The 22,400-nt window shown below is 35.5% G+C and overlaps 1 protein-coding gene across 2 annotated transcripts; it reads left to right on the forward strand.

Moving 5' to 3' along the window:
* The first annotated feature begins 880 nt into the window (after positions 1 to 880).
* Positions 881 to 20,900, forward strand: LOC132287168 (cyclic nucleotide-gated ion channel 18-like). 2 transcript variants are annotated; one of them, XM_059789691.1, is made up of 6 exons: positions 882 to 1,582; positions 4,926 to 5,138; positions 5,289 to 5,602; positions 9,532 to 9,643; positions 18,328 to 18,564; positions 19,984 to 20,900. In XM_059789691.1, exons 1-6 carry the CDS (start codon positions 1,139 to 1,141, stop codon positions 20,755 to 20,757), a joined length of 2,094 nt encoding a protein of 697 aa, XP_059645674.1. In that variant the 5' UTR covers positions 882 to 1,138; the 3' UTR covers positions 20,758 to 20,900. The 2 variants fall into 2 exon arrangements, with proteins under 2 accessions (XP_059645675.1, XP_059645674.1); XM_059789692.1 differs by lacking the exon at positions 4,926 to 5,138 and having other exon boundaries at positions 881 to 1,582.
* Positions 20,901 to 22,400: the final 1,500 nt, after the last annotated feature.

Genomic DNA, 22,400 nt, shown 5'->3' on the forward strand with positions numbered 1-22,400 from the left:
TTTGTGAAGAAAAATGGATTTGTGACATGGTTTACCATACAATGCTTTATAGTTCTTCCAAGAAAAACAGACAAAAGGAAAGTGAAGAGGTTGTGGGGGTGGAGAGGAGGGAACAAAGTAAACAAATAGACGAGGAGATAAGTTCACTTAGAGATTGAATAAATTTGAGGAAAAATTGTAGTTAGATGGAAAGATGCGGATTATGAAACGATGATTTTTGGGGGTAAAATAGTCTTTTTATATGATTTTACTATTATTTTACAACTCATGAATTGAGTGAATGACATGTCATAATATTTGGACATGGCCCAAAAAAATGGGAATGAGTATCGTTACTCTTTAGCTAATTTGAGCTCAAACTCAGGCACTTTCTCGACCACTACTAGCTTGATAGAACTTGTAAACGAATGGGACAACTTGGATTCGGATCATGTCATTTTCAAACTGCCCTAGTTCACGGGTCAAAGTCCACCCGTCCAGACGACCCGTTTAGCTATGTTTGGTTGGAGGGAAGGATTGAAGAGGGATGAATGAGAGGGGGGATAAACTAACTTTTTCGTATTTGGTTGGAGGGAAGGGAAAAATGGAAGGAAGCAAGGAGGATGTTTCATTTGTATTTCTCCATCCGTCCAAATTTGGGAGGAAAAGGAGAGAGAGAAATAATAACTAACACAAATATCGATTTTTCATTTCTAACCTTCCTAAAAATTTGGAATAGATATAGAATTTTTAAATTTTTAAATACTGAGGACATATTAGTAAAAAGAATATAAAAACTCTATTTTCCTTTCTTCCAACCAAACAAAAAAAAATGTGTCACCCTGTCCATCATTTTTACTATTCATTCACCTTCCCTGCACCCTTCCGTCTATTTTTCTACCCCTCCAACCAAACAAAGCATACAGTCCCAAAAATTGGAGCTTGTTTGGGCGTCATTTGGCGCCCTATTGCAACGGACACAACAGTCACAAGGATACCGAAAAACTCTGCAGCTTTTTCATGGCTCCCCGTAATTCTCTTCATCGTTGGGGCCCACCAACCCCAAACCCTCCTCATCCCGTTTCCCATCTTCTCTCTCATCTTCTCTGCAACTCCCATTTTTCTCTCCTAGGGTTTTGCGTTGCTCTCCCCATGGAAGATGAATACCATCCGTCCCCATACGCCCTCTAAAATTCGCCACTTCGCCAAACCAACCTTGCTGATCTACGATCACGATAAGCCCTGGTGGGGTCAGATTCTTGATCCGGGAGGTGAAATCGTGAACAAATGGAACCACATCTTTCTCGTGGCTTGCTTGGTAGCCCTCTTCTTGGACCCTGTCTACTTTTTCCTCCCCGAAATCGGAGGCAAAGTTTGCATGGGTACCGACATGGGTTTGGCCATCTCTATCACGGTGTTGCGATCGATCGTCGATTTGTTCTCGCTGTTGCATATGGTGATGAAGTTCAGGACGGCCTACGTGGCGCCCAGCTCTAGGGTTTTTGGGAAGGGTGAGCTTGTTATGGATCCGGGGAGGATCGCAATTCGCTACCTGAAATCGGATTTTGTCATGGATCTCGCTGCAACACTTCCCCTCCCACAAGTAAGTTGTGTATTCAATTGTGTTTCGAAGCCAATGCTCTTGCATAGTAATATTTTAGGTTGTTAGGTTTAAATTTTTTGGACCTATGCTTTCTTTAAAGGTATAGTAATATTTTGGATTATTAAGTTATCTCAAATTCTTTACTACTTTATTCTGTTGTTAGTTAATTGGTATCATTATTTATCTAAAATTTTGCATTAAAATGGTGAGTTACGACTCATGATTTAGATTGTTGGATTTATATATTTGAAGAGCATCAAGAGTTCAACACAAAATCACACAAAAAACAAAGGGTAAGGTACATCATCACCCCCTCAGGTTTGCCAAAAGGACACACAAGTGAAATGGACAGGGACACCCCTGACATGAGAAATTGACCAAATTACCCTTTGATAATAAATTTGACCAATCTACCCTTATGAACAATTTATGCATAAAAAAATAAAAAATAAAAAGCAGTCTTTTCTCTGCCGCCACCACCACCACCACCACCTATCTTCCCCTCCACCGTTCCACCGCCACCACACATAACCACACATACATATCTATATGTGTGTGTATATATATATATATATATATACAAGCACAGAGGGGTTCAAATTACACACATATACCCACAATTTTTTGTATAGCAAAACCCAACAACTCAAAATCCAAACAATATGAAATTGGGTCTTTTGATTAGGTGCTCAATTGGATACCTGAATTTCCGACAACCACACACCCAGCTCTGTTACCCAACAGCGAATATCATCACAAAATCCAAATTCAACAACATGGGCATGAATGTTTTCACTTGTGACACCATCAAGCCTCCCCGCGTGGAGAGTAAGGATCTGAACAACAGTAAAATAAACGAGTAAGGACGGTCAAAACAGAACGGTAGACACGAACTCTGATACTGAAATTGCCGGCGAGGACCAAGATCTGATGATGATGTGGCCACAGACTGAACAGTGAGGCAAGGTTTAGAAGGTTCAGATGTGTATAGTCCGGTGAGCGTCACGTGCAAGGCTGAGGAGGCTGAAGTGGCCATGGCCTCTGCAGTCCGATGAGCGGCGACGATGACGGCAAGCCGCCTCTCCTCCACCTCCTCCGCCTCTACATCAATGACTGGTCGACTCTAGATCCGTGGCCCGCCTTCGATTCCATCGACCCATAGAGGCCCAGATTCGTTTTCGCCGTCAGACTCGCTGTAAAAAATGGCAAACTTGCCCCCGCCCCTCCATCGAGATCGTCTGCGCTCTCGAACACCTCCATACCATGGGCATCGTTTATCGTGACCTGAAACCCTAGAACGACAGCTCGCCGTTGTCGCCGCCGCCCGTCGCCTGTGTGTGTGGATATATATATGTATGTATCTGTATATTTATATATAAGTGCATATATAAAAAAGAAAAAATGAAAGGATGAAGGAAGAGAGAACGGAGAGAGGAGAGCAGGGTGCTGAGGGCAAGTTGGTCATTTAAGTATTTTGATATTTTATAATTAAATTTAATAAAATAGTGAAGGGTAAAATGGACTTTTCACATGTTTTAAGGCTCTGTTTGGATGACAAAGTTCACAAGGGGGTGTGGTTGTCCAAAAATAGGCAAACTTTCAGCTGTGTGTCCTTTTGGGAAACCTGAGGGGTGTCTCTGTACTTTACCCAAAAACAAAAAAGGTTTGATTGCAGCAAAGGATATATAATCACAAGGAGAATAGCAGACCATGTTGGATTATGGGTTTGCGGATCAACGGCGGCTGCAGAATTCGTAGTTGAATGTGTGGCATCAGTCTAGTTTTGATGTAACTAGGTGGTTCTATGGTTTTAGAATCTGATACCTAGGCTTGTAATAGATTTAAAATACCTTTCTTCATAGACTCATAGTGGATTTAATATGTCTAGCCTAGGAGAAAAATCTTACTTGCTCCGGATGTAGTAATTGCATGGTATCACTCACTAATTATACTCTGACATATAAGTATTAAAGTATCTATTATGGTGGGTCCTATCACTATGTGTCAGTATATAATTAGTGCGTGATACCATGTCATCACTACAACCAGAGCAATTAAGTTTTTCTCCTAGCCTAGGATGATGTGGTTTTTTTCCTTCTAGGACAGTCCATGTAAATTCTGGTGTTTTTGTGTGCGACTGTCATTCTAGTTAATTTTTACTGTGGTTTTAATGCTGCGTTATATTAAATATAATTGTAATAATTTGAAAATTAGATATTGTTAGGTGGGAAGTCACAAAATTTATTCACACCCCATGTAGGTCTATTAGGAACTTATATTCTGACGTATCATAGCCTAGGGTGACTGTCCTCCCTTCAAGATGTGCAGGAGTATGGAAATTCCTTGGCTTTCTCACGCTGTAAAAAGGAAAACTACTTGATTGATGCAAGGTCACTGAAGTAGAAATCTTACACTCTTTGATAGGTTGGTGTCCACTGTCTTGTCTTTATGAGGCTTTATCCTTGGGGTTCAGCTACCATACAATTTCTCATTATTGTTATCATTATAATAGTATCGTTATAGTCACTGTTATTCCTAGTATTTGATTGTAGGATTTTTAAGTAATCGAGCTCGTAGAACTGTTCCTTACACTTGTGCTAAAGCAGGAAGTTTAGTAGTAAGTCAAATGATTAGACAATAAATAAATTAATGCTCTGACATTGCTTCTACTTGTTAGACTTTGTGAGAATCTAGGTTGAAAAACTTTTAGGAGGTGCGATATGCTTGCATCTTATTATTCAGGATGCTGGAAATATGAACTTGTTATTTGTCATTATCATCTGAATTGTCACTAGTGTTGTTATTATCAATTGACTTCTATTTTTCAGTTTTATATTGTTTCATAATTAAGGTATATGTTCTGCTTTTGTCTATTTTTCTCTCACTCTCTCTTACGACGCATTTAACAAAGAAAATTATTTGTATGAATCATTTAGGCTTTTGGCATACAGTTTCATATTTGATGTGAAGAAAAATGCAATTTGAATCTCATTATAGTGATTTTAACAAAGAAAATTATTTACTAAAATAAAAGATATATAGAAAGAAAATTTCTACTTATGATCTTATTACCACCTTGCATTATTGCCTTTTGAACACCATAACGTAACTTGGTTGTGAAATTGAAAGTACAGAATTTTAGTTAAATTATGTTGATATTTTTTTTTCCGCTTAGGTTGGATCTTCCCAAAAATAAAGCAGGGAAGTTAATGATGCTTTATGGATGGATGTTTTTATGGCAGTGAATGTTACATTGTAAAGACTGTTTGTGAGGTCTTTCCAAATTATTTTTCTTTTCGTTTTCACAGTTCATACTTTAATATTTCTCTTCGGGTTTTGGCAGATTGTCATCTGGTTTATAATTCCAGCAGTGAAAAGTCATACAGCTCATCATGCTAACCACACGATTTCTCTGGTTATTGTCCTCCAATATATTCCACGAATCTTTGTCATTTTCCCTCTGAACCAACGGATTAATAAAACGACTGGGGTTATAACTAAGACTGCTTGGGCAGGGGTTATATACAATCTCCTTCTCTATGTTCTAGCTAGTCATGTAAGCAGCCATTACACTATTTTTGTCTGCTGCTTTATTTTTCTAAATCTTGACTATGGTACATGATGATGATGACATATTACCAACACTGTGACTCTGGTTTTGGATTTTGTTTTAATTATTATCATTATATTTAAATTGTCAGTGCAGCTTTTAGGAGCTTCATGGTATGTACTGTCCATTGAGCGGCAGTACTCATGCTGGAGGACAGAATGTACAAATGAGCATAATGGCACACACTCTCCATCTTGTTCACCATTGTTTCTCGATTGTAAAAATTTTGACCTCCCTGAACGTCAATATTGGTCGAAGTCCACTGAAGTGCTTACTAAGTGTGATGCTTTGAATACTAAAATCGAATTTAAGTTTGGCATGTTTACCGATGCCTTCAAAGAGGATGTTGCTTCCTCTGGATTCATTGATAAATATTTTTACTGCCTTTGGTGGGGTTTGAAGAATCTATGGTATGATTTGATCTCAGATGATTAATTTCTTGCTGAATTTAATAATTTTTCCGTTGAAGTTCTTTTCCCAATTTGATTATCCTTCTTAGTGGTGAAATACCCATTTCTTGTTCTTGTTCGTATTCCCTATGTTACATGGACTTTTCAAAAGTAGGTGAAGTAACCGTGCGTGACACACAATACTCGGACATGGGTATGGGATATGTGTCCAACACTTTTGATGGACGTGCACCTAAAAAAACACATAAATAATTCAATTTTATTGTATTATTGCTTCAAAAGGAATGATATACTTAAATTAAACACTATGTTACATAAAGACATTATTTTATCCTAAATAATAAAAAATAAAATAAAATAATATGAATATTTAGTTGTGTCCATGTGTTCGTCTCATGTAGAACTGAACTGAATAACTGATTGTCAACGCCTATATGACCTGTTTGGACACCCAATGGGCCAAACGGGCATGCTGACACATTTTTAAGGTCAATGCTGAAGTGTCCGTTTTTTTACCCAAAATGACAGTTTATTTATTTATTTTTTATTTTTTAAAATTATTATTATTGAAAACGGCCCAACGAGCAATACTCACGGCTACACCGTGAGGTAATACTGTTTTCCAGCCAAATTACACCATTTAGAGCCTCAAAACCCCGTTTTTCTGGCTAATAGAAGGCCTGTTGATTATTTCGAGATTTTTGTCTGTGGTCTAAATGGACTCGGAATGCTCTGAATTTTTATGTTTAATAGTTTTTATTCATTAGGTTTCTTATTTTATTTTTTTGTAATTTTTGGAGACACTTTATTTTTAGGCTTATTTTTAGTGTTAGTTTCCTTTTGAGATTAGGTTTCCTTATGTCATAAGGTATCTTGATGCAATTAGTTTGCTTATGATTTAGGGTTTTCTTTCACTATAAATACATGTAATGCAAAAAGCAGAATCACCTATTCAATTATCAATAAATATGAGATTTTTCTCTGAATTTTCTCTTAACTTTGTGTTTTCAAAGTTGTTCATCGTTCCTTGTGAACATTCATAGCTTCTGCTTACGTCATCTTCAGTTTGGAGTTTTGACACATCCAACGCTTGGATACATACCCGTACTTGACACACATACCTGAGTCCTGGTAACATAGTTTGTTCCTAAGCTATAAAGTTACTTATTTATGAACTCTATTTCTAGATTGTCAGCTGGGTAGGGGAGTTGGTCCTCCTCACGTGTTGGACACTCTTATATAGTCCTTGCTGGTAGCTTTCTCTATTAAGTTAGCTGCCATTTCTTTCAGTTACCTAAACTGCTGATTTTCATATCTTCCAAAACTCAGTTAAACACAGTTCCACATAAGGTGGTACATTTAGGAAAGAAAAAAGAAGACGAGCGGATTGGGCAAACCATGACGAATGTGCCTTCTTGCTTAAATCAGTTGTGGACATTAGATGTAACAACGTTGGAAGCTAGGTATTGATTCTAATGTGAGTATCTGACTTGAATTGAAATGTTATAGAGTATGCTTCTCTTTGCAGTAATACAACTGAAAATTAAGCACCAAAATGTTTAAGAGCTGAATTTTAAATGCTGAATTTGTTAATTGAAAAAACTGTTTGTTTATTGTGAGAATTTTAAGTGCTGAATTTATTAAGACTCTTTGATAAGTATAAATAACTGGAGTTTGAAAAATTGTTCAAAATTGTTCATTTACTACCATCTCTATTATATAATAACACTGTTTCAAATATTTAAAAAGTATTATTAATGGCATTTTAACAACGGACTTTAAGATCAAGATTGACCATGCCTAGAATTATTACAATCTTACCCAACATTCGATACAAATCCTCTAATTGTAAATCTTTCTATCACATGATCAATATTTTAGTTACATCGATATGTACAAAACGGGAAGCATTAAAATATTTATATGTGTAGTTCGTTGTATGATTAATACTTTTTTTTTTTTTTTTTTTGATAAATAAGATTTTATAAAAACGCTCAAAAGGGGAGCGGAACCCATGGAAACACAAGGGCCACAAGGCGCCTTAAACCTTCAAAGAGGCCAAAAATACAATAATATCCTCAATAGATCTATAATCTCTCCCTGAAACCCAACAAAAAAGAGTGGAAATAATAGAGAACTTAAGCGTAGAAATAGATTTCTTCTTTCCATCAAAATATCTCCTATTTCGCTCGAGGCAAATACACCACCAAATACAAAGAGGTGTAGCCCTCCAAGCCTCCTGAATGAGAACCCCAACAGAGACACCTCTCCAAGCCTCGATCAACCCTCTAGAGGAACAAGGCATAACCCAATGGATCCCAAATAATCCAAACATCAAATCCCAACAGTCTCTGGCCATGCTGCAGTGCAAAAGAAGGTGGTCAACTGTCTTCTCATCACACAAGCACATATAACAATGATTGACCACCACTTGATTCCTCCTCAAATTATCCTGGGTTAAAATCTTGCCCAGGACGGAAGTCCAAGCGAAAAAGGCAACCTTAAGGGGGGGGGGGGGGGGGGGGGGGCTTAGATCGCCAAATAGACTTCCAAGGGAAAGGGCCTCCAGAATCAACCGAAAGGCACTTAAAAAAGGACCTAACCTCGAAACGACCCTAAGAGTTGGGAACCCAAAGCCAACAATCCGAATCCCCAACCATAATCACCTGGCAATACAGAACTTCCAAAAAACGAGTAACATCCTCAATCTCCCAGTCCTGAAAATGCCTCCTAAACTGAACATCCCAAGTCAGTCTCCTGTTATCAAGGTGATAACAGTTAACCACCATGGTTTGTCTGTGAGAAGCGATCCTATAGAGCCGTGGGAAAGCGAGAGCAAGAGGAAGCTCCCTACACCAGAGATCCTCCCAAAATCTGATCCTCCTACCATCTTTGATCCGAAAGCGAACATGCTTGCAAAAATCATCCCACCCCCTCCGAATAGGAGTCCAAACCCCCACCCCCTTAGGACCACAAACTTGGTTATTATAAACCATTAACTTTTTAACCTGGTTATTATAAACCATTAAAAATTATATTTATTACTAGGAATGATTAAAACCCTTAAATCACTCATTGATATGAGTGAATCACGGGAGTGATTTTAGGAATGTTTCCATCAATATATTTTTCATGTTTATCACATTTTTATATTCCAAGGTGACAGTGAGGTTTAAACTCGAGACCTTACCTGCTATAATACCATGTTAATCACCATCTACTCTAAAAGCTGAAGCTGTTAGAGAGAGTGTAACTTTAATATTTAAATACTCTAACACAAACAAATGGAGGACAAAGACAGTTTCCTTTGACAAGGATAACCTTCTCCATCCGCCCTACTTCCCTTCCTCTCAATATGATGTATAAACACATAAGTTTCTATAAATCCTTAAATAGACGTACATTCTGGTTTCCTGTATTTTTACTTTTTTTTTTCCCTAGATTTTTTTTAATTTTTTTTTTCCTTATTATGCTTTGCAGTAAGTTCTCTATATGGGTGTTACCGTGTCCAGTCTACCTACATAGTGTGCTAGGAGGAGAAGACCGGAGACAAATCTATCCTTTGACTCAAATTTCTCTATAAAAGTTAAAATTGTTTTTCCTTCTTCAATTATTTCCCTTATTTGTTTTTGGGACATTTTTTGCACTTCTGTATCACCTGATTTTGCATCTGATTCTGGTAACTATTGCTTAGTGCTTTTCAATTAAATATAATGCTACCTTTTGCGTACTCAAGGTAATAATGTCAGCAAATATGTGAATGTGTTTGCTTACTTTACCTGCACCATTGGGGATGCTGCATGCACTTAATCAAATCGATTGGGATAAATTTGTTTTCTTTTTCTTGATCACTTACTCGTTTCTAATATGTTGGATTTTCATTTTGAATGTTTGTGCTAATAAATTATTTTTCTTTTTGTTATATGCAGTTCATACGGACAGAATTTGAGTGCAAGTTCTTATCTTCTCGAAACACTATTTTGTAGTCTTATTTGCATCACGGGTCTAACTTTGTTTGCCCTACTCATTGGCAACATCCAGGTATGTCTTTGTACCACCCCCATTGACATAAATTCTTTCACAAGGAACGAGGGTTATCTTGAATCCACAAGATATGGCACCTTGAATTCATACGGAAAAGAAAATTCATATAGAATTCTGAAATAATATTGATAAAATTGATTGAATCTTCTGCTCTCGCAGTACATTGTATTTATAATAAATAAAACCCTAAAACTCTAAAGGAAACTAATAGCAAAAAGAAACTAATTGGTTTAAGTAAACTAAAAATATAAAGAAACTAATGGTAGAAGGAAATAAAAAACTAAAATTAAACTCCCTAGAAACTATAAAAAAAATAAAAAATAAAAAAATAAAATCTAATAAAACTGTCCTGCATAAATCTCCTCCACTTAAACAAAAAACTAGTCCTCAAGTTTCCTTGAGAATAATCATATATTAATATAAACAAAATTTTATACCACTGAAGACGGGTTGATCTGAATGCTTCATAAGCTTGCTGCAGATTTCCTGTCCATGTATTTTCTTTTTCCTTCAACTGCAAATACTTCTGCTAATTTTTGCCAACAGGAACAACTCTAGCAATGACAAAATCATCCTTAAATTGGCTTTTTCCTATCACTCCAGATGAACACTGCTTTAATCGAGAAGCAACACATAGTAATGAGTTATTTGAAATTGAAGCACAGAAGATATCTTCACCTATACCTTCACACTCCAGTATATACTTCCCAGACCTCTTCTCAAGACCAATTTCTGAAAGACCAAAATTGGGTGCTTTTTGTTTCGCAAACGGGTTCTTGTGCTGAACCAGAATGGACCTCACCACGTCTTCAATATTAGTAACTTTGCCAGTTTCCAATTTAGTCACCACATACCTTTCCTTTTTATTTGAATAATCAATTAATTCTAATTTAGAAACTGCCAACTGATCCTGCCTAGACCGTTCATCATTGAGGTCTCCCACTTCAATTAGATCTCCATTACACACCAAACGGCCCTCTTCAACCTCTTCCAAGTTATGATCATCAGTATCTTTGAAAAATGGGTCTACATCATTACTTGGCTTGCAGCTATCCCTAGCCTTCACGCTGGACAAGTCAATGCAATTGTCCTTGTTATCATATTCTTTCACTTCCACGTCACCCAAACCACCAGTTACCTCCTCTAAGGTGGTCATTGAAGATGTGTTTTTAGAAGCCTTTCCAAGTATTCTCGTTGCGACTAATGTGTGGACAACTTCATCCTCAACTGCAGTAGGTGTAGCAATAAAATTTGGCCCACAATTAATCTCATCAAAACCACTTGGTGCTTTAACAAAATTTTGATTAGCCTTGATGCCACCATCGTTAGACTCGTTGACAAACTGTCTCTATTTCCTGCAATTTTGATATTGGTGATAAAATATCTGCTGATAACTTGGCCTAGCAATCAACAACCTTTTCATCTTTGACCATGATTGTACAGGTTGCTTTCCTTGTCTCCTTCGATTAATCTTTACATGTTCCCACCAAGCTGAAGCACCTTTCTTAAGCATGATTGCTACAAGAGGGACTTGCTTATGCTCGGGTATGTCAAAGTACTCGAGAAAGTACTCAATTTCATTAAGCCAATCCAAGACATCCTCAGCGCAAAAACTAGAAGTAAAAGTAAGTAAATCGAATATTTTCTGAAACTTACGATTGTCCGGATATGTATAGTTTCTGTCCCGTCGATCCATCGCAACTTCTTTAAATCTGATCTTCTCATCATCGAAAGCATCCACATAGGCTGGAGGCCTACGTGGATAGACATGAATATAACTCAAATTTGGTTGGCTGCGAGACACATCATCAGCGCGAACACAAACCTGGTTGCCACCAATCCCAAATCAGTTGCCACGAACTGTTCTTGAGCATGCATGGTTGCTCAAGGGGTCTGCACTCTCTGATCAACGTCACGAGAGAGGTTGCTACCAAAATCATCAATTACCATCAGACCAGGGTACGACAAGGCTCTGATACCAACTGAAATAATATTTGATAAAATTGATTGAACTTTTGCTCTCGCAGTACATTGTATTTATAATAAATAAAACCCTAAAACTCTAAAGGAAACTAATAGCAAAAAGAAACTAATTGGTTTAAGTAAACTAAAAATATAAAGAAACTAATGGTAGAAGGAAATTAAAAACCTAAAATTATACTCCCTGGAAATTAATATATATATATATATATATATATATAACCTAATAAAATTGTCCTACATCACCCACTCATCTGAGAAGGAAAATAAAAAAAATTAAAAAGGTAGAAAAGAAAAGAAGAGAAGTTGCAAGTATTAACTGACCTACTAAATCAACGCACACCAGTCTCTTTTTTCTACTACCATACACTGGTGTCTTTGATGGAGTTTGGCTGGGACAGCTACCTATGTGTCTGCCATGGGAAATTACGTATTAAGAGAGATGGGAACTCAAAACTTTTTTGTTTTTAAAGAAGGCTGTTAAAATAATTTTGTATTTCTAAATAGTAACTTATTGAACTAGAAGTAAAAATAAAGTTGTTTAGTTTTGTAAATCTCATATTATAAAATGGCTTTTGGTGAAGAGGTGTATGGAAGGAGGGACAAAGGGAAAATATCTTTGGAAATTCACTGAAGTGCTGAAAGTGATCCCATTTGAAGGTTTGAGTCCGCAAGCAACTGAAAAGTAAAATATCTAGATTTTTTCCCTTCAAAAACCGTCATTCTATTTATGCCGACATTTGAGACGAGTTTTGTATACTTCATTCCCATTACAATTCTATATGATAGACAGAAATATCCTAACATAGTTATCAAATTCCAAATGTATTGGAAACACCCAAGTACATTCTAAAACCAATCTTGAACAAAAATTATATAGCCTTCGTGACATTTACATCAAATTTAGATAAGTAAACGATAAAGTATAATTTAAAGTGACATCTATAGACTCCGTAGCACAACATTCGTGTTTCTTAATGTAATTAAATTGTTTCGGACTAGAACTGAAATGTTCATTCTTTTACTAATTCTCATAATATATATAGACCAATGATTTCTGAAATTGGTTTCTTATTATGTCATTCACCCTGATCTATTGATGTTTTTCAAGCTTTATAAAACAATAAACCTTGTGATGAGATATGACCTTTCATCAATAAAAGTAGAGAGGCTATGTAGAATCTCAATAAGCATTTCATGTAGGTCCCATCCAATTCTTGTTATCTAGTTTGTCAAAGAAAAAGAAGAGAAAACACGGGTTGATTTGTAAAAAGTCTAGTTTTTTGCTTTATTTTCTTTACAGACTTGAAACAATACAGAAATGCCTCGTCAATTGTAATCCAAATAAAACCAGTTGGCCTTATTCTTAGTTTACCTGGTTCTTTGGTTTACTAAACAACCTTTAACTTTATGGCTCTGAAATTATTAAGAAGATTAAATATACCACCATTGTCCAGACTTTCAACAAAGATTTCAGACCAAATTGATGGAATCTTCTTGTATCTTGTGGTCACCCTAATCTGTGATGTCTTGATATGCATGTTTCTTCTTGTAAGCTGATCATATTTCCAGCGATGCAGTACTGGGCCAATTAGATGATGGGACTGCCTTCCACACCTGGTCAACTTTTATTATACCAAGCCCCATTACATGCTACAAATTCAATTTTGTACTAAATTGGTAATTATTGAAGATGAAAAGGGGGGATATGGGAAAGAAAATGGACCGTGTGTCGTGTATGGTGCCAGAATTGGCATTAAATAAATACGATGGTAGTTTTGTTGTGACACTGGGAATATAAATGAGAAAGAAATGGAAAATTACTTTTTTCTGCCTTGAGTCGCCTTGAGTCTTAACTGAAAACATATTGTAAGCATTGATTATTTGTAGACACCATTATTGCAAATTTAGAGGATGAAATCAAGTACGCTACCACACTACCTCGTGGGTTTCCCGCTCTAAAGTGGTTCTAAAAATAGACATTTTACATTTGGTTAGATCATTTTATGATATAAGTTGTCTAATTTCATTAATTTGGTCATAGAATAACCTTTATCTTTTGTTTCTCTTTTTCACCCAAATCATCTGTAATGTCTATGTTTAGAGGTTGAAATATGGGTAAGGATGAGTTGGAAAAAAATAGGATTCAAGTATCTAATTGAATTTCATACAATAAAAAGCTTTTATTTTGTTTTGTCCTGCCATCCTTTTTTTCAGCAATTATTTTGTTGACTTCCATTTTTAGAATGAAACCTCTTCACATGAATTTTCTTATTTTATTTGTTTTACAAGAATAAAGATAAGCTTATATAGCTGGTCCCAAGCCCTGAAAAAGGAAGGAAGGTTGCATTAGATAGCTGACAGCCGGTATAAAACCTTTGTCAAACCTCTATAAACATAAAATTATTAAAATATTTAAATAAATATTAATGCATTATCATTGCATTAACTTTTTGAGGCTTCAAGAGATGGACAGAGCACCACATCAGTGTCCCAACATAGTAAAATTTGGACAATGTTTCTCCACTATTCTGATGCTTGTAAAGAAACTGGTTTATGATAGTAAGATTAAATTAACAACTTCGAAGATAAAAACATTGACCCTTATACGGATGGAGTTGGTAGGCACTATCATTAGAAGGAAGGTCAGCATAGCATATCCTTACATGAACTTAAGTGGGTAGAAGAGATAGGAAAATTTAAAAATTGTAGGATATGAGGTCTACTCCAGAAGTTAGACTTATAATTAGTTTAAAAGTTATATATTACAAGGATAGAAAAGAAGTACTGGTAATTGTTACTAGAGGGCCATTGCTTGGTTCAGCGGTTTAACACTTGAACGTCAGTGCTATTGGTGTGAGTTCGTGCCTCAGTGCAGCCATTGTATGAAATATCAAAGAGTAGGTCTATCTTGAGTCCTCCCTCTGCAGGACCAATACTGAGTAATGCCCCTTCTATAGTGATAATTGCTACTAAAAAGAAGGTATTAGGAGAAGATATAGTTAATATAATTTTTCCTTATGCACCCTAAGTCCAGGAATACTCGAAGGAGAGAAATATTTTTAGTTTGAGAATTTGATGGTTCTGTGGACTCCACAATGTGGAGGGTATGAGATTGAGCACGGTGGAAATGGATTTAGAGTGAGGATTGATGCTTTGAGGCTATCCTAAACTTTATAATGGCGTAATCATCTTATTATAGAGAATACATATTTTAAGAAGCATAATGAACATTTGGTAACCTTTAAAAGTGGATCAAATAGGAGTTAGATTGTTCCTTTTCCAACTAGGTGAGTAGAATGACTAGCATGCTAATTACATTATAGGTTGACGTTTTTATATGCAAGTACGAAGGACATTAAGAAGGAGAAATGATATTAAAAACTCAAGAACTAAGTGGTATCAACAAGGGGACTATAATTATTTAAGAATGAGATGTTACTTGAAGAAATTTGGATTTAAGAGATGAAATTATGTTATTTGGATAGGAAGGTGAATCTATTAAAAGAATATCAAAAGATGTTCTTGGAGAGGTTAGGATGTTAAACCATTATAAAAATGAAATGGAGTATCAAAATTATTTAGAAAAAAATAGAAATGAAGCAAATTTTAAAGAAAAAATATAAATGTGCAAAGAAGGGTCTAAGAAGGTTGTAAGAGACAAGAAGTATTTATTTATTTTTTTTATAAGTAAAAATATATTAGAAAAGCGTTCAAAAGGGGAGCGCGTCCCTAATACACAAAAACAAGAGACCTAAGGACCAACAGAGTCCAATAGATCAAATAAATCATCAATCGGGGAGCATATAACAGCATATAACACGATGTATTAAGAGGTACTAACTGTCCGAGCTTACAATGATGTTTGTCCTAAATTAGGTTCAAAGTATGAGGAGAAGAGTATACACAAACTTGCCAAGTTAAAGGACAGGAAAATTAGAAATTTTAATGATGTTAAGTGCATTAAGAGTGAGGGGTCTAAAGGTCTTGATGGAAAGAAGAAGAAAAAAAAAAAAAAAGTTACTTGGGAAGTTGTTGAATGGAAATTGTATAAGAATATTAGGTTTGGAGGATATACTAACCTTAAAGAAATTTGAAGAATCCCCCCCAACCCAACCCACCCCCCTCCCCAGAGGATTTGGGCATACCAAGTAAAAAAAGAAAAATGCACTGAGGAAGATAAAAACAGGAAGATCGAAAGGACTAGATGTCAGGAGTTTGAAAGTGTTTTTCATATGATGATTTGTATTTCGTAAATAAAATCGTTTAATAAGATCATAGTATCTAATCAAATGCATGATGAGTGATGAAAAAGTATATTAATACCAATATACAATACTCCAGAGTAAGGGTGATATTCAAAGTTTATAAGTTATGTATTGTTGAAAAGAATAGACGTGACTTGACATTTTTATTTATCTTTGTAGATATATCCTTTATCCATCTGTCACATAGGATCCCTAACCAAATTGGTTTTTCTTCCAACCACTGTTTAAGCCACATAGGATAGACCGGTTTGCTTGAAGAGAATCTTTTCTATTATCATATCAAATCATGTCACACATGAGTAGCATAAGTGAAATTGATAAATCATAGTATATTGTGGTGTTAAATTAATTAGTTATACTATAAAATTATGTGAGAGTAATTGAGCGGAGACCAATCAAAGCTGTAGAGAAAAATAGAAAATTTTTTGTCTAGCTTTTGAATTTGGGAGAAGCTTATAATTGGGTCCCTAGATAGATAATATAATGGCTTTTAGAGAAGGATTCAGCAATAGATATATTGACATAATAGAGTACATGAATGGTGGCAATATGACTACAACAAGAATAACTATAGGAGAAACAGGACTGTAGGTTTATTTAACGGATCAACATTATGCATATCTTTTACTTGTTTAGGAATGAACTGGGATAACTCTTTAGGATCAGGTTTTATGGTGTGTGCTACTGATGATATTGGTTTATTTGATAAAATATAGCAGGTACACGTGCAAATAAAACTAGGGGCCTGGAGAGAAACTCTAGATTGCAGGTGGTTTACTGTAATTAGGATTAAATAAATGTAGTGAAATCCAAAATTTAAGTTTGAATATGATGAAGATAGAGTGTCAAGAGGTATCAGAAAGTGAATAGTTTCTTACCTATGCTCGATCAGTCACAAAGATGGATAGATTGGAGAGGAGGTTGTTTATAGAATTTAGTTCAAATGTTAAATGGAGGAATTTTAGTATATTGTGTTATCGATTTTTTTTATAAATATATATTGTGTTATCGATGAATACTTCTAAAATAAAAGGTAATTTAATAAAATAGTTATTGAACCAACCTTATTTCATTTTGTAGAATAGTGGACAAATAAAAATAGTAAGTTCCTAAAAATAGCATTGTTGAAATGTTGCTGTTGAGATAGATAGGTAGTAAGACAAGAAAGGAGAAAATAAAAAAATGATTACATCCATGAAGAGTCGAATTAGCACCATTAGAGGTAAAATGAGTGAAAAATTGACTAATTTGGTTTGGTCATATGTAACAAAGACCAATAATTGCACCAGTGGAAAGGGTGCCACTACAAAGATTAAGGGAAATACTAGGGAAAGAGCAATACCATAACTAATGTGGGTTGAGTTACTAAAGAAAACATAATTGCACGTGATTTAATTGAAGGTATGACAAAATAGGATTCCTGTAGCGGACTCCAAATAGTCAGGACACGATGTTTGTGGAGTTATAAAAGTTAACAATCTGCTAAACAAGGCCTTATAGTAATCTTTCTTTTCCATGTTTCCTATTCTGTTGTGTCTAATGCCATATCAACTTTTTAGTCCTTTATCTTCACATCTTTTCTTGTATGCTAGACCGAATTATTTCTTTTTAAACCCAACCCTTGTCCTTGTGATGGTTAAAATTAGAATCATTTTACTCAATATTATTATCATCTATCTCAGTTAAACATGCAGCTGATCTCTTTTATCCTATCCTCAATTTTTGCCACCTCATGCATCTCATGAACACATTTTGTCAATCTTCTGTCTCTTCTTGCCATCTATCCTTCTCTACATTTTCATTTCAATTATGTTCAATTTACAGACATGCTTCCTGATCACCTGATCTGTTAAGCCATAAAGCAATGGCCAGCCTTATAGTTGCTTTACATAAGTTACCCTTGTTTTTTTATAACCATTTATCAATCACACAGCACTCAAGACGCACCTGTCCTTCTATTTTCTTATACGATATAAACTTAATCTATGTTACTAAAGATTTATTTCATTGATGTAGCGTAAATTTGCATGTGAAGATTTAGAAGCTGGTATTTAATAAATAAAAGAGGCTTGATTGATTATGTATATTTGTTCTATATTAAGCTTTACAATGACTTCCACACCAGATAGATGATCGCCAGTTAGGCATTGCAGCATAAGTTTTAGTTCTGATGTAAATTGTTTATGATGTATGTTTTACCTTTCTAAGTTTGTGATCCTAATGCGATTAATCAATTCATTTACACACAAATTTCACTTCATATGCTCCAAAGGCTTGTGCACGGTTGATGAGTGCTACTCTAGAATATGTGTCTTATTGCTGAATTTGAGGGAAGAAAGAAATGTTTTCCTTTGTCACACCTTTTTATTGAAGTCAGGTGAAATGAATTTAATATTGGTTTAATCTACTTTTTAACTTTCTTGTTACATGAAGAGCTACCTGCAATCTACGACAGCTAGACTTGAAGAATGGAGGGTTAAACGAAGAGATACAGAGGAGTGGATGAGGCACCGTCAACTGCCTCCAGAACTGCAAGATCGTGTCCGCCGGTTTGTTCAATATAAATGGCTTGCTACAAGAGGAGTAGATGAAGAAGATATTTTGCGTGCCTTACCCTTGGACCTCCGACGTCAAATTCAAAGGCATCTTTGTCTGGCACTTGTCCGCCGTGTAAGTCCCTCCCCCCTGGTGTGGGATTCCACTATTATGATGAGAATTTATGGTTAAGGGCATGTCAACATAGAGAAATAAATAAATTGCTAATATCTGAAACTCCTCAGACTTATTGCTTATTATGCCCAGTTGATTTGGTTCTAGCATAAAATTCTAAATTTTTTGTCCTTACTTTTACTCGAGACTAAGACAACTTGCTGAACTAAGTTATAGTATAGTGATATTGTTTGAAGAATATACAGTGTATATCAGTCTTAAGGCTGCACTGTAATGCAACTTCAGCAGTAAATGGCTTCTGCTGGCAGCTTGTTATGGAGCAATTCTGTAGTGTATTATGAGCAGAGTACAGCACATAGTCTACTGGGGCAAAAATAGTGAAGTGATTACTGGAATAAGCCGGTGGGACTTTTCTTTCTGGGAGAAGATGAAAATGCACCTGTGGGAGAATATTCAATTTATTGCATTCTTCTGACACTAGGCAACTCAACTTGATGCTCTGTTGCGCTTGCTTTATCTTGATCGGCTCAATCAAGATTCTAGCTGCAGTCTTAACATAGTTGAGTTGTCCACGTGGATAAGGAAACTCAAATTGCCTGAGTTTGTGCTGAGTTTTTAGTTTTGCATATGATCATTCCTAGACCCCGCAATGGTAGGAGCCTCGTGCGCTGGGTTTGCCTCATATGACCATTCAATTAAAAAATGATCGGTTGTCCTATTCAAACAGTCGTACTTTTAGATCATTCTCAGCGGAGTTATTCCATATTGAATTATGTTACTGAGTTAGATTCCACTCAGACAATTTTATATTAACGGTGTATGCGTAATGTTAGAGAAGTAAGGTGCCGGACTCCTACTTCCCAAAGGGAAGTCAGGGTTCAAGCCTCAGTGGAGGCGTTGTGTGTGATTATCAACTAAGGAAAAAAAAAAAAATTGTAATTCCTTAATGCTCCGTTTGATGCAATGGAGGTGGGAGGAGGGATGAGGCATCCTAGGGAAGGGAACGTGTCTTTTTCACTTTTCTTTGTTTGATTAGAAGGAAGGGAATTGGAGATTTTATAATTTTTTTTAGCAATATACACTCCTTATATACACTAATGCACAAGTATTAGTGTATCTTTAATAATTATGAAGTATAGAATTGTCAAATTACAATTTATACAATAGCTTTGCTTCTCTTCCTTTCTCCCTTCGGTCCACTTTTTGGAGGGATTGAAAGTTGTGGACCAGGAAGGATGGCTCATCCATCCCCTCTTCCTGTCTGCCAAATGAATGAAACTTGCTCCTTTCATTTCTTCCCTTCACCCCTCCTCCCTACAAAACAGAGCATAAAATTTCTTTCCTAATCCGCCATCATTGTCAAGATATTTCCTGTTTAAAATCCATTGCATTGAACAAGCTGTTCTTCTATTGTTGCAGGTTCCTTTCTTCTCATTAATGGATGATCAGCTCTTAGATGCAATATGCGAACGCCTCATCTCGTCCTTGAGCACCAAAGACACCTACATTGTTCGGGAAGGTGATCCAGTGAACGAGATGCTTTTTATTATCAGAGGCCAGCTTGAGAGCTCCACAACTAATGGTGGACGCTCTGGATTCTTCAATTCCATTACTCTAAAACCTGGTGACTTCTGTGGCGAAGAATTGTTAACATGGGCCTTGATGCCCTCTTCAAACATAAACCTTCCATCATCAACTCGAACAGTCAAATCAGTTAGTGAAGTGGAAGCATTTGCTCTTCGAGCTGAAGACCTCAAGTTTGTCGCGAATCAGTTTAAACGTCTTCATAGCAAGAAACTACAACATGCTTTCCGGTACTATTCACACCAATGGAGAACGTGGGGAGCTTGCTTCATACAAGCTGCATGGAGACGTTACAAAAGGTGGACGCTGAACAAGGAATTGGCAAGACAGGAGAGCTTGTATTATATGCGACTTTCTGATGCAGAGAGCTGCTACAATGATGACTTCTCGGGTGCTGAATACGAAGACAGTGGTGCTCATAGCTCGGCAACAGACCACGGTGGACAGCATTCTCAAGCTACGATATTGGGTTCGAAATTTGGATCAAGTACTCGAAAAGGGGTTCACCAAAAGGTCCCAGTGGTTGAACCTGCTGCCACGAACTTGCAGATGCCAAAGCTGTTTAAGCCAAATGAGCCTGACTTCTCTGCTAATAATGAGGACATTTAACTTGTATGAAAATTAGTTGATTCAGAATGGAGATATAAGAGCCATGATATGATGACATAGGTAGGCAGCTTGTAACATTTGTGTATACTCATTGGCACGTGGTTATTCATTAATTTCATTTTTTATGTTTATATATAACCAAATGAATATTTCAATTACTCGGGGAAAAAAAAAAAAATTTAATTTGACTATAAGCCATTCTAAATCTTGGTTGGTTGAGAGAGAACATCAGTATTTTTTTCCCCATGAAATTACCTCTAGAATAATATTTAAAATTTACGTGAAAAATAGTCTGCTCTCCTCTTCATGGTTGATCTGAATAATTTGCACAAGAGTCTCTATAGGAGTCTAGGGTTACTCTTAGGTCTTAACATAGGTAATTTGGTACTACCTAATAAGAGCCTGCACAACTGAACCCTTGGTAGTTGGAACAACTCAGTAAAATTGATTCCCAATACATCAACAATTCAAACACCATTGTCAGCACAAACATATAATTATCAGAAATATCCAAGCCTTCTGTTTATATATATATATATATATATATAGAGAGAGAGAGAGAGAGAGAATGGCAGCATCAAAATATGGTTATCATCATTAATAAGAACATGATACAGCATGTTTATCCATTCAGTCTTTCAAGTCTAGAATAGTGACATTTATAAATAATAATTTAATAATGACAGCAGGTAAAGAGTTGAAATTTTAGATGCAACATCTAAAATATTACCTAATTGCATGTCCTTTTATAAAGGACTTTTAAAAGAGTACAATACAATAATTGTATATTCGTGTTATAATTTTTAAAGTGAATAATTAATATGGAATAGAGGGAGTATACTTTAGGAGTTATCGGTTTTTTTATTTTATTTTATTTCTATAGTGAATAATCTTGCCTACATACTTCACCATATTGGTGTGATGCATTTACATTCAAAAGACCTTTTGCTTTTGTCTCCATTCTACAGTCGGATTCCAAGACAATTCTTGATGAGGACGACGAACCATTGCTATTTGAATTGGTGTAGTCACAATAATTTTATATTAGGGAAAGTTGAAAAAAATAAACAAACAAATAAACATTAATACTTCATTTGTTCAAACAAAATTTCTATATTTTTCAAAATTGAGCAAATTAAAATATTTTATTAATTTGAAGACTAAAATACTTAAAATGTTTTTAAGATACAATAAAAATAAAAAATACTTATTTTAGTTTTTTAAAGGTATATTAAGAGTATTTTGGGGGATTTCATTAAAAAAAAAATTGTCAAAATTAACTAATAATTTGCATATTTATTTATTTATTTTCAGATTTGCACATATTTTTAAATATTAAAAATTTATATGCACATGAGTTTTTTTACATTTTTTTTTTTTTCATTTGCCATTTTAAATTTGGACTAAGTCAATTGAAAGGGAACGAAATATTATTTAAGTCATGAAATTTCTTTCTTCTTGACTTGTAGTGGTTAATATATGAATGGTTTGGGGCTGCCAATTATAATAATCCTTGGAGTGCGCGTTTACTTTATCACATTTTCAAATTGATGAATCGGATTAGCCATTTGTGTGACTATGACTCTATGTATATACAATATACACACACAATACACGATGTAATGTGGGAAGAATTGTGTGAA

Source organism: Cornus florida, unplaced genomic scaffold, assembly GCF_030987335.1.
Source record: "Cornus florida cultivar Cherokee Brave unplaced genomic scaffold, ASM3098733v1 CherokeeBrave_3.0.0_Hap2_Chr11, whole genome shotgun sequence".
Classification (NCBI taxonomy): Eukaryota; Viridiplantae; Streptophyta; class Magnoliopsida; order Cornales; family Cornaceae; genus Cornus; species Cornus florida.